This window comes from Gekko japonicus, unplaced genomic scaffold (assembly GCF_001447785.1).
Source record: "Gekko japonicus isolate JY-2015 unplaced genomic scaffold, Gekko_japonicus_V1.1 scaffold3479, whole genome shotgun sequence".
Lineage (NCBI taxonomy): Eukaryota > Metazoa > Chordata > Lepidosauria > Squamata > Gekkonidae > Gekko > Gekko japonicus.
In genome coordinates, this window is record NW_015159813.1 from 51,214 (window position 1) to 64,256 (window position 13,043).

The following is a 13,043-nucleotide window of genomic DNA, read 5'->3' on the forward strand; positions in this document are numbered from 1 at the left end:
TGAGGATTGAAGTGACATCTAGAGGACTGTAGAGACATCTAGAGCACCTGCACTTTATGTATTATTGGATTGTTTTATTCTGTTTTTAGTGTTTTAATCATGGCTTCGTGCCCTAATTGTTTAATCTTTGCTTTGTGCCCTAATTGTTAGCCGCCCTGAGCCTGTTTTAGGGAGGGTGGGATATAAATTGAACAATAAATAAAATTAAAATAAATAAACATATCGATTGCCTTATGAAAGTAAACTAATCTTAATTGGTGACTGGATCATTTACCAACACTAAAAGACAGAACCTAATTTCGGTGCCGGTGCCAATCCTTGGCGGGACATAGGCCCCGGTCACACTGGGGGGAAAGGTGCGGCTGAAGTGCGGCTTTTTTGAGCCGCATCAAAAGTGAAGCACGATGGCGGGATCAGATAGATCCCCCGCCGTGCAGTTGCTCCCCGGCATGATCAGTTGCCGGGGGGAAGCCACTGCAGGGAGAGTGAGGTAGCCAAACTGCACATGTGTGCGCATGCGCGGTTTGGCCGGGAGCCTCGATTGCTCCTGCAGACGGGAGCGCCGGTGATCTCACGGCCGCACTTGCTGCAGTAGGTAGTACTCTTTTGGTGCTACCTTTTTGCGGTGGGTTTTCGGCTGGAAGGAACGGATCAGGGACAGGTGTGCTCCGCTTCCCAGATGTTGCAGTATGATCGGGCCCCCTCGATGCACCCTGGATCCATCCCTACCACACGGGGCCATAAGGTACTAACACAAATAATGTGCATATACCCATTGCAGGCCCCTCGCTGGATAAGCACAACCCGAAATAGTTATTTAGGACTGGAAGAAGCCGTGTAGGGGGCCACAGGATATGTCTCTCAGGCAGCCTCTGTGACTGCACTTCTGGCGCTGGAAAGGGCCATTGCACGCTCCGTCCTTTCTTCCAACCGCAGACGCCAGCCAGCCCTCCTTCGCTCCGCATTGCTTCGCCCTTTGCCTACCTTCACCTTTTCTATCATCGCGCTCTTTTGGCGGGGGGCGAAGAGCCGCTCCGGCCAACGCTACCGAGGGCTGAAGGAAAACAAGAGCACGTTTACCTGGAAGGCGCAGGCCCCGCCCCTACTGCTTCTCAGCCAATCGAAGGCGAGGGAGAGCCGTGGGAGAGCCAGTGGGACGCCGAGATAGAGGAGCCGGTGTAAACACCCCAAACGGTCCCGCCTCCGGTTGGGGGGGGGGACCTGCTTCTGGCGCGCCTCCTTGAGCCGGCTGTTAGCAGGGCTGTTGCAGCTCCGGGACGTCCGCGCCCCCCTCCTTGTGCTTGGCTTTCCCCCTGCCCTGAGTGCAGCCTCCCGGGGCACATGGCCTGTCTGATGGCAGCTTTCTCCGTGGGCGCCGCTTTGGTAAGTGGACGTTCCTTTTCCTTAGTCAGCAGCAGCCAGCAGTCCGGAGGCCCGCGCCGAAACTGCGCTCACTGTGATAGGATCCTGCTTTTTGGGACAGCTTTCCAGAGGGTGTGTGAGAAAGAAAAGGGTTTTTAAACGGGAAGGCGGTGGGATTTGGGGATGCGGGGAGAGCAGGAGGGCGCTTCTTTTTGGGAATGACCCCTCCCCTCCCCCCGGGGCTGTTTTTAACCCTTTGAGCTGCGTCTAATTCCTGAAGAATGAGCTTCTCCGTTGGGGTCTTTGAAACTGGCCGCTAGTCTGCCTTTTATTAACAAAACCAAAACGGGGGCAGTGAGACCCCCTCCCCCCATGCAGATGCGACCCTATCCTCCCGCTGTTGGCTGGATCGCCGCCCCGCCAGCCCCAAGGAAAGCGCTTCAAAGCGAGAGAGATAATACCGAGGAGGAGGTCAAAGCGGCGAGTTAATTCGCTGCCGCGGGAGAGGAGGGGCCGCGTGTGTCTCCGAAAGTGACCCTAGAGTCGCGCAGAGCCGGACCGGCCGTTGCCTCTTTATTCCCAGCGTCGCTGTGATGGATCAGCCTCCTCTTTAATGTGCGTGCCGCTGTGCGCGCGTTTGTGTCTTCATTGAATGAGAAGGGAAAAGAGAGACCTCTGGTTTTATTTTGCATTAACTAAGAAATCTTCTACTTATCAGCGCTGAAATTGCTTTGGTAAGGAAATATCTCTTTCCCGTTGTTCCCTGTCTTGCATCGTGAAGGGCTGTGATTTTAATGATAATTTACATGTGTTTAAAGCCTAGTGTTTGTTATATATATATAATATATATATTTTATTTTTCATAGCCCCATTAACAGATTTTCTCTTCTGGGTTTTGGACTGCTCCAGAGCTGTAGCTTATTGTGGCATGTATTGATATTTTGCCAGTATAGGATGGGTTAGAATGCAGGGGTTGCTTTGTTTTTGTTTTTTATTTTATTTTTTGTCATTTACATCATCCTGGATTTGAAGTCAGCTGCACATAGCAGGCTTTGACCGAAAGTTACCTCTGCCTTGAGCTCATGAGAAAGATGGGGGGAGAGGGAATTAGATGGTTTTCTGAGCATGCTCAGTCTCTCACAACTGCATCCTATGGTTTGAAAAGAGATTTACTAAGGCACAGATAACGTTTCCTGCTCATTATATAATGGATTAGGTATAAACCTGATAGAAGCATTGTTGTTTTTTAAAGTAAGTTTCTGGGTTCAAGAGCACAGGTATTTCACAATAGATGTCACACTGATCAGTTTTACTGTTTTGAAAGGCAATATGTTTATTGTTCAGCCTGCTGCTGTTTATCACAAAGCAATTCAAATCATGAAAACTGGATTGGGATGAAAACCCCATTGGAAACTGAACATAGCTGTCCAATGTAGGGGATAGGTTATATGAACTGGAATTTAGAATGTGCCTACTGCAGCATCAGTTCCGATGCTTTACTTTAAAAGGGATTGTAAGTGTTCATTATTATAAAATATTAAGTGTGCCAATTCGGTCAGAGAGATCTGCACTGACCAAGAAAGAATCATTTGATTTTCCTGTGCTTCTCCTGGCATCCCAAAATAAAAAAACCTCTTGACTTGATGACTTTTTTCATTATCTTGGGATAAGATCAACCATTCTTCTGAACAGCAAATCTGATTTGGTCGCTATCCTGCAGCCAAACAGAATCAAGGAGTCCTTATTTGCAGCGTAATGGCTGGGGAGGGGGTCTGTCCCCAGGAAAAAAGTCTGCAGACAAGCTGAATGCCTAAGTCATTACAGAACCCCCCTTTTCATCATGTGGCATAATGAAATGATTGTCCAGGTTTGTTTAACATCTTGGCCAGCTTGCATCTCTCTCCCCACCCCCAGCTATCCAGTGTCTAATAAAATCTAACCAAGGGACAAAAGGGAGTTGAGAAGATGTCTGTACCTGAGTTAAGATCATGTTACATTTTTAGAAGTAATCATGAGTTACCCTGTACATTAAGAATGCATATGCTCAGTACTTTAAAAACAAATGTTTTGATGGTACCCAAACCTTTGAACAATCCCACAAAACAGCCCACTGGAAAAATAAAAGGTAATTGTTCATGAATTTCACATCTGCCTTGGAAAATTGGTCCTTCAAGTCTTCTAGAAAAAAAAACTTACCAGAAATAAGCTATAACATTCATTCCTAGGCCCTTTTTGTGGGTTTCTTTCTTTCTTTTTTGGTTTGAGAATTAAATCCACATTACTGTGCTCAGATTACATTATTATTGTTGAAATGTTGAAGCAGCTGGTATGTCTGGTCGGATAATCGACCAGCCTGGACATGCACAAAATACCATCTTTGGCAACATAAGCTGATCTCCAGTTCTTAAGTTTTGGATATTAGGAAGGATCCAACTAACTTTTCCATTGATGAAAAGGGGAGGCGAGGGTCCCCTTTGACCACTAAACATGCTATGCTGAAAATAACGGATCCTGCATGGATGAAAGCAGGGGTCGATTCGGGGGGGGATCATGGGGGATCGCAGTTCTCCCGGGTGAGGTGCGGGGGCGGGGCACACAATGAAGCCCCGCCCCCTGCTTCCGGTCGGGGTAAAATGGCGATTTGACACACCCTGTAAGTGCTCAGGGTGGACGGGTGTTCCTTACAGCAGTTTGTACTGTATTTTGGTCCAACGCGGCTTCCCCCAGGCAGGGGGAATGACTGGCAGGCATCAAGACCCAAGAGAGAGTTGAGATTGGTGTGATCAAGTCTCGGAGGAGGCTTGTATTACACTTTGATCCCCTCTCCTGAAGCGGGCGAGCACATTCAGGGGGTGTGGCCTTATCACACACTTCCAGTGATGTCAGGGGGTGTGGCACATGCTAATGAGTTATGCTAATGAGTTCCCCTAGCTCTTTTTCTACGAAACGACCCCTGGATGAAAGGCATGTACAGTGGGGGCTGGAGGAAGGAGGGGAATTAAGTAACAAATGAAAAGGCTGGCTTGATTCAACCCATTTAGTTTATTACTTTTAAAATAGTCAGTCATATTCTTAAATGTGAACACAGATGAGGCTACCATATCAAATCACACCACTGATCAATACAGCATTGTATATTCTGACTGGCAGTGGTGCTCCAAGATCTCAAGGTGAGGTCTTCCCCAGCACTGTTCCCAGTGACCTGTTTAACTATAAGAACAAACTTTGAGACCAGTGGCACCTTTAAGACCAACAAAGTTTTATTCAAGGTATAAACTTTCATGTGCATGCAAGCACAGTTCTTCAGGCATCTCCAAATAACTTTGTTCTGCTGCTTCAGACCAACATGGCTGCCCACCTGAATCTGTTTAACTAGAGATGCAAAGGATTTTAACCTGAGATCTTCTGCATGTGTTCAGCTACTAGACTATGACCCACATTGTAACACAGTATAATGTTTCATTTAAATTAAGCCTGCATTAAAGGTTCAGTGCCTGGAGGAGGAACCCTAAAATGACACTTCTTCCTTGTGGTAAAACTACAGCAACAATAATAAAAAGAAACTGACTTTTTCTCGTCTTTGGCTGTGGTCACACGTATTAAATAATCTGCTTTCAATCCGCTTTCAGTGTACTTTCCAACTGGATTTTGCCAGTTCACACAGTAAAATCCAGTTGGAAAGTGCACTGAAAGTGGATTATTTAGTGTGTGTGACCGCAGTCTTACTGTTGCCAGAATGTACAATCAGCAGCAGCCATTGCCTACTCTGCACAATGGGTAAGGTTTTCCCTGTTTGCACATTCCTTTTGAGAGAAACACTTCACAAATATGGGAAAGTTGTAGGGTGAAAGTGAAGTATTAAAAATTGACAATTTTAAATCATAAAGGGTGGAGGTGAATTGTAGAAACGTCTTAAAGAGAATGGGAGATAGCAGATGCATGATTACATTTAGTTTAAAAGTGCATATAATCATAAGAATGATGGGAGTGAAAAGCAAATCAAGGCCATATATACAATTACAACCTTTTATTCCAGATAAATGAATTTAGACTAGCTACACAATACTAAATAGTATCCAATTTTTAAAAATAAAAATCCCTGGAGTCATACAAACAAGGACAAATTCTTTGCAGTTGACAAGGTACATCTTGATTAGCGTTACCAGGTCCCCTGTGGCCACTGGCAGGGGATGGGGGGGGGGTAGGGTTGCCAGCTCTAGGCTGGAAAACTAGAGATTTGGGACTGGAGCCTGGGGAGGACAGGAACCTCAGTGGGGTACAGTGCCAGAGAGTCTACCCTCCAAAGCATCCATTTTTACCAGGGGAACTGATTTCTGTAGTCAGCTGTAATTCCATTAGATCCCCAGATCCCACCAGGACTGGCATCCCTAATCTAGATATACCTTCAGATGCATTGTTGAAAATGTCTACCGAAAGATTCCTTTGTCTCTGTGATTGTTGTAGATGAATATTTGAGCCGGAGGAATCCTTTCTGGAGAAACAGCCATGTTCTCTTCTAAAACCTTAGGAAGGCATCATATTCAGTGGATATTTGTGCTCTCTGTCTCTCTCACCCACTATGAGAACTAGTGCACAGGAGCAAATTCTTTGTGAATGTATTTTCCTAGGAAAAACTCACAGATACATTTGCATTTCTCCCTTGTGTTACAGAATGCCAGCAATTCTTCACCTGCTATGCCTGAGCCAAAGTCTGTATGTGTTTCGGTAGATGAGGTAGTCTCCAACGGCACAGATGCACAAGATGTCCATCTACTAAATTGCCACTTAAAGAAGCTGGACAATGCTTTGACAGAAGCCCATCGCTTCTCCTACCTGCCCAGGAGACCAGCTGTGAACATCGAGTTTAAAGAACTCTCGTACTCTGTCCAGGAAGGACCATGGTGGAGGAGGAAAGGTAAGAAAATGAAAACTTTACAGATGAATACTGAGGGAAGTGTTCCTTGTCTTCTGACATAATTCTTGAGTGAATCATACACACTATTTGGTAATGAAGACAGAGAAAATTGGAACACGTTAAGGAAAACAGAACCGAGCCATTTGTATTGTAAAATTTAAAATATGGTTTGGCTGCATCATGATAATAGTACTTGCTTTAGGGATTCACACTTTGTTCTTTGGTACAGTGTATTTTTTAAATAAATAAATAAATAGCTTGCTGATTATTACATGTAAATGAGGTTTTAAAAAAGAACTATGCAACTCTAGTTGGCTGGTGCACCAGAGTTTGGTGTAGTGGTTAGGAGTGCGTACCCTAATCTGGGAGAACCGGGTTTGATTCCCCACTCCTCCACATGCAGCTGCTGGTGTGACCTTGGGTCAGTAACAAGTTCTTTCAGAGCTGTTCTCTTGTGAGTAGTTCTCGAAAGAGCTCTTTCAGCCCCACCTACCTCACAGGGTGTCTGTTGTGGGAAGGCAAAGGGAAAGCAGATTGTAAACTGCTCCGAGACTCCTTTGGGTAGTGAAGGGCGGGGTATAAATCCAATCTCTTCTCTTCTTCACTATCTATGTGGCCTTATCCCAATAAGTTACAGTTCCTGGACCCATATTGGATGGCCAAAGAATAAGGAGATGGTCCAGCTCTGAATGGATTTGATACCCTACTGTAAACTAAATGGAGATCTTAATATATTAGTTTACTTCAGTTCTTTTTGAAAGTGTGCTCCAAATGGAAGAAACAATTAAGATAAAGGAAATTACTCAACCTGTGACCTTTAAATAACTTGGAATTGATCCTCAGATAATTTATGGACTAAATTAAAGGAGACATTCCTTCCAAGTAACTAACTGGGAAATAGCTTTCTGCCATAGGAAGGAGGACTGGCAGCCCTAAGCACTGGAGACTTATGATATTTTTGTAGTATTTGTTTTATTTACAGCTATACACACTGATATACATATCGAGCACATGTAGAGGCAAAGAGGCATTCCTACAGGCCTGCATGGCTGCCCCATCATTTCCCAGAGTGAGAGATCCTGAAGTCCGAAGTGCTTTTGCCAACTCCCAGTAGCATCTGGGTGCTTCTCTCTCTGCCACTTCCAGAATCTTTCTTGAAATGGAGATGCAAATGTGCCCCTTCTAGCCTAGAGGGGGAACCATCTCCTCCAAACAGAGTGCTTATTCTGAACTTCCTTCTAAGGTCCATTGAGGAGTTATCTACAATCCCTAAGAATCATTATTATTCTGATATCATAGGTTCCAGCTGGGCTTGCTACTTTAGACCAAGCCCATAGGGTAGACCACTTCATAGTAACCAGATGTCAAGCTCGCAGCCGTATGCAAACAGACTCAGAAAGAGGGCCACTGAAAAATCTGAAACAATCCAGCTAAACTGTGGATGTTTGACAGTAATAGCTAGTCGTATAACCTAGCTGAGAAGGCTTGTTTTGCCAAGGGGGAAATCCAGAAAAACTATGTATTTATTTACTTCATTCATATCTCATTTTTTCCACCAACTGGGACCTAAAATATCATTCTCCTCCATTTTATCCTCACAACAACCCCATGAGATGTAATGTTGTAAGTGATGAGGTTCATTTGTACCATTTCAGAAATAAGATATTTTTGTTCATTACCTATTATGTGTATACTGGGCTATGGCTTGCATTAAGAGCTTTGCTTGGACTTGGCAGAATATTGCTTGAAGCTTGACAACAGGTATACATTTATTTATTTATTTATAGCCCACATGTCTTCCCAGTGGGGACCCAAAGTAGCTTACATTGTTGTCCCCTCCTTCATTTTAGGTTAGGCCAAGAGTGTGTGACTGGCCCAAGATCACCCAGCAAGCTTCCAGGGCACTAGTGGGGATTCAAATAGGGGTCTCCCAGAACCTAATCTGACACTTTAACCACTATACCACATTTTTGTTACTTAGAACTGTAGCATTTTTCATATGATATCACTACCATCTATTTTTACTACTTCTACTAAATAATAATAAGAAGAATTTTGCTTGGACCTGGCAAAAATATTGACACTGAATAGAATATGTTGATAGCAAGAATGGTAAAACATCTGACAGCCACTGTTCTAGATTACTACTGTAGGAGAATTTATTGTTGAAATTATATTTTCTTTGTATAACTTGTGCTCTCCATGAAAGGGAAATAGGATGTATATGAGATTCCCAGCAGTAAGTGCTTCTACAGAGAAAATTACCCTAGAGTAAAAAATGGAACTCTTGAGGCCGGTGTCACATATTTTAATGAAGTAATTAAATTTCCACATGGGATTGTCTCCCGTTGTATGAACTGGCATGGCTATATTTTGATTGTATGGTTCATACATTTCAAGTCATAGTGATATGCAATACTTTTTACTTGGCCTGTCTGATGTGCATGCCAATACTGAAAATTCTGTCTTTGAATCATCAGTTCCCACTTTCTGGGCGAAGGATGCAGAAAATCACTGTGATTGACATGTGAAACTGTATCCTCTCTTTCCATACATGGTTAGTTAACTTTGTGTAAACTCAGTGCAAATTATCATAACAGTTACAGTGCTAGACCTTAGAATTTCAACAGATGAAAAGAAAAGTAGACCATGTGCACAAGACTAATGATGAAGTAAGCAAATAAACATGATTTCCATTTATGTGTGCTCTGTACATGACAAAAGTAGATGGGAATGTGCCGTCCTCATAGTCAGTCTTGGCTTTCAGTTGCAGTGAATATCCATGTTGCATGCAAGTATGCATGGATCAAGACCAATATCTCTTTTAATTCTTCGCCATTTCACATGAGCCTAGACATTCAAATGTTTTCCTCCAGTTGCACCCAAACAGATGATAACCAGGAACCAAGCTTGTCTTTCTTTTTATCTGTTAAAAAACACTTCACTATTTTGCATGCTAATTTAACAAGCCACCCTGTATGTATACAAGTATGATCTGTACTTCCATTTCATTGTCTGATAAGTGTGCTTTGCACACGAAAGCTCACACCTTGAATAAAACTTTGTTGGTCTTAAAGGTGCCACTGGACTCTAACTTTGTTCTATTGCTTCAGACCAGCACGGCTGCCCACTTTGATCTATGCAAAGTGTCTAATTATGTTTAGGTGCTTACTCAGTCACTGGGCTGTTAGTAAATATTATGACTTCTTGTAAGGCCTGACAACAGCTAGAACTGGCCCAGTCAAAGCAAGTACTCACTTTTGCATAACTGAATGCGAAGCTGATGCTAACAAATTTGGCCTATTTTAATACCAGGTGCCATCTTATCATAATATGTATGTATATAATTGGTAAGCTGGTCATCTTTATCATCTTCTTAACAGTGACAAGAATTCTATCACTTTCTCTTTGTGGACTTATGATCATGTGTAGAAATGTAATAAATTTCTCATAATATTTGACAGAAAAAGGCAAGCTTGCTAAATAGTTAGGTGCATACTGTGGTAAACTGCTGCTTGGTAAATGAGCATCTATATTCATGTTCAGTTTGGCCCATGTCTGTATAATACCTCAAGAACTTGCATATTGTTGACTTGAGATGGGGAATAAAAAGCTATGCTAAAATATACAACATATTTAGGATATGCTCAAATAGTCTAACATACCATTAGAAAACTCACCATAAGCAATTCAGTAAGGACTCAGGGCCAAACATTTTCCTAGATGTACCCTCATTTACATAGGAAGGCCTGAAATTTAATATAATAGATCAAAATTACTATTACGTGGATGCATCCATTTTAAAGGCTGTTCAAGTGATTCAACTGGAAAAGAATTTTCAACTTCTCAAGGTTTACAGTGAAATACAGAGACTGGCTTTACCATGTAATGAATCATGATCCAATCAAGATCGGTAGCCTGTGTATGACTGAAAATTTGTTTTGTACACTGAGAAGAAAATGAGTTTTGTAGATCAGATAGTGAAAATTATTATAATATACTGTTCAATTATAATATTGATTAGAATATATAAGAAATATTCCCAAATTAGTTGTATATGGTTTAGTTGGATTAGGTCTGGCCAGATTATTTGATGGTGAAAAAGGGAGGGGGTCCCCTTTGGCTATATTTGGGATTATGTGACCTGCATGAAAAAAGTCTTATGGCTATGTCACGGCTCCGGGGGGTAGTCACCTGACGCTGCCACCACTCTGGTTCCAGGCTCCCTGGAGAAGGCCCAGAGCACCCTCCCAAGACCTTCTGACCTCCCTTTTGGCCGAATAATAGGTGCAAGGACTAGGCAGAGTGAACAATGAAAATAGTTTATTTTATAGGAGGTCAAACAACAAGGTGCAGAATAATAGTAAGTGGGCGAAAAGAAAAGAAATCAAATGCCCTAACGCGTCTAAATATATACTCTCCCTATCTCACGATCTGCAGTGGCCTTAGACTACTCACCCTTCCCTCAGGATGAGGGTTTCTGCCTTGCAGCAGCCTTCCTTCTGGCTCTGCCCTCTTGGAAGAAAGAACAGCTTTTCCTGCTGCTCCAGATCCTTTATTTCGAGCCCTCCTCTTTTCCTATTGGTCAATTTTGGCTCCAAAATCTCTCAGGGGCTTCTGGGAGTTGTAGGCCCAGCCTCACTTACTGCTAGCCAGGCTTCCTGGGCCTAGTAGGCCGTGCTTGCACAGCCCAGGTCATGACCGGCTACTAGGGCTGCCAAGTGGGGGCGGGTGGCGGGTAAACCCCCGCTTTGGAGGCCCGATTTCCACCGCCATGGAATCAGGCCCCGGGGGAACTCCGCCCCCCGAAGCGCAGCGTGGCTGCGTCACCAGAGGTGATGCAACCACATCAATCATGTTGGGGGCGTGGCCCCGATCGTCAGAGGGAAAACTCTATGGCCTCAACGTGTTGATGTCGCGCGTCACTTCCGGTGACATGCTGGTGGTGCGCGCGCGCACACATCCACTGACAGCTCCTGGAGCCCGGCGAGGCCTCCCCCGCCGCCAAGGTAAATAGACTTGGCAACCCTACAGGCTACAATGAGAACTCATAGTACAGAAGCTGTAATGAAGAGGTTAATTGATAAAGATTTAGCAAAAAGATTAGCTTGGTGCAACACTTTGTCTTTGGTTTACTTACAACCTCCAAGTATTCTCTTTCTTTATGGAATTGTTTCTCTAGCAACTGGTAATAGTGTGTATCCACATAAGTAGTAAGCTCTTTATAGCTGCTACAACTTTTTTTTCATGGAGGGAGAATGGCATTGGAAAGAATATTGAGTTTATATGTGGAAGAACTAGCTTGACTTGGAGCAACTCACCATACTTCATCCTTACATATGTATGGCAATAGTAAGATATTTTGTCTATGGAAAATAATCTCTCTCTTAGTGACCATTCTTCTCAAGAAGAGGCCTCTGGTAAATCAAAAAGAAATCCCTCCCCAAATGCTTTTTCAAAAGCTATTTGGAAATAAAAGCCAATCAGCAGGTTATATAGTATAATTATGTACATTATGTAGTATGTGAAGGATAGAACAGTGCTTGGAAAGTTATGTATCAAACAGGCACACACATTATGGAGAGCACAGGTTTGTTCTCACAGCCACATGTGAGTTGCAGGTAGTGCCTGATCTGGTATGGGACTGTGACACATGTAGAGGAAGGGCTTCATCTTTCCCTCTGTGCCATTTTCCAGACCAGCAGTGGTCCTGGGAATGTATTATTTGGCCCATTTTGTAAACCCATGTGTACATGCATGAGTTTTCCCCAACGGACTGAATAGTGCCCCCAGTTGGCCATTTCAGGTCTGGAAAACAGTGTGATGGGGAAGGCTGAAGCCCCTTCTCCATACATATCATAGTCATTCTCTTAATCAGGTTCTGTGTGCTTGGGAATCCAGGAAAGCCTGTAACTCATGTATGACTGATGTCCACAGAACACAGGGTGAGCCAGCTTGCTCACAACTTTAATGCCAGTAGCTCACAAAGTGGGGTTTTTGCTCACAAGACCCCACAGCTTAGAGGGAGCATTGGTGAGGACCCCAGACCCAACCTGTGTTCTTCATAATGTTTGTACCTAAATGATACATGTGTTTCCAAACATACCACATTTTTAGACATATACTTAAAATAAAAGGTATTCATCTAAAAAGAGTAATGTGTGGATCTAAAGTTTCCAGAACTGAATGCTCTGTGGAATGCTTTTGACAGAATCAGTACGGCAGTTGGTTCCTTACCTTGACCGCAATGACCTAGCTACAGTGATCCATCCTCGAGGCTAGACTACTGTAACACTCTCTACATGGGGCTGCCTTTGTTGCAAATCCGGAAGCTGCAGCTGGTGCAGAATGCTGCGGCCAGGCTGTTGGTGTGCGCCCCTAGATGGGAGCACACCCGACCTGTGCCGAAAGCGCTGCACTGGCTGCCTATAGCATACCGGATTTGATTCAAAGTGCTGGTTCTTACCTTTAAAGCCCTACATGGCCAGGGCCTGACATATCTGAGGGACCGCGTTTCCCCATATATTCCCCAAAGAGCACTTTGGTCGGGGTCACAACACTGTCTGGTGACCCCGGGCCCTAAGGAGGCCAGGCTTGCAGCAACAAGGGCCAGGTCATTTTCAGTGGCGGCTCCTGGAGATCAGGGCCCTGGCGGGACCTTGCGCAGTTCCACAGGGCTTGCAAGACGGAGCTCTTCCGCCAGGCTTTTGAGTAGGAGCCGCCACTGCCACTACCACCACCGCTCCATTATACAGCGACACTGCCA

General features: G+C 44.1%; 1 protein-coding gene across 2 annotated transcripts in view; it reads left to right on the top strand.

The window, feature by feature from the left end:
• The first annotated feature begins 1,341 nt into the window (after positions 1-1,341).
• Positions 1,342-13,043, top strand: part of LOC107107420 (ATP-binding cassette sub-family G member 1) — a 57,064-nt gene continuing 45,362 nt past the window's right edge. For both annotated transcript variants that reach the window (XM_015407723.1, XM_015407731.1), the window contains exons 1-2: positions 1,342-1,383; positions 6,034-6,277. In XM_015407723.1, the coding sequence (XP_015263209.1) occupies positions 1,342-1,383; positions 6,034-6,277 (286 nt within the window). The remainder of the gene's footprint in view (positions 1,384-6,033; positions 6,278-13,043) is intronic.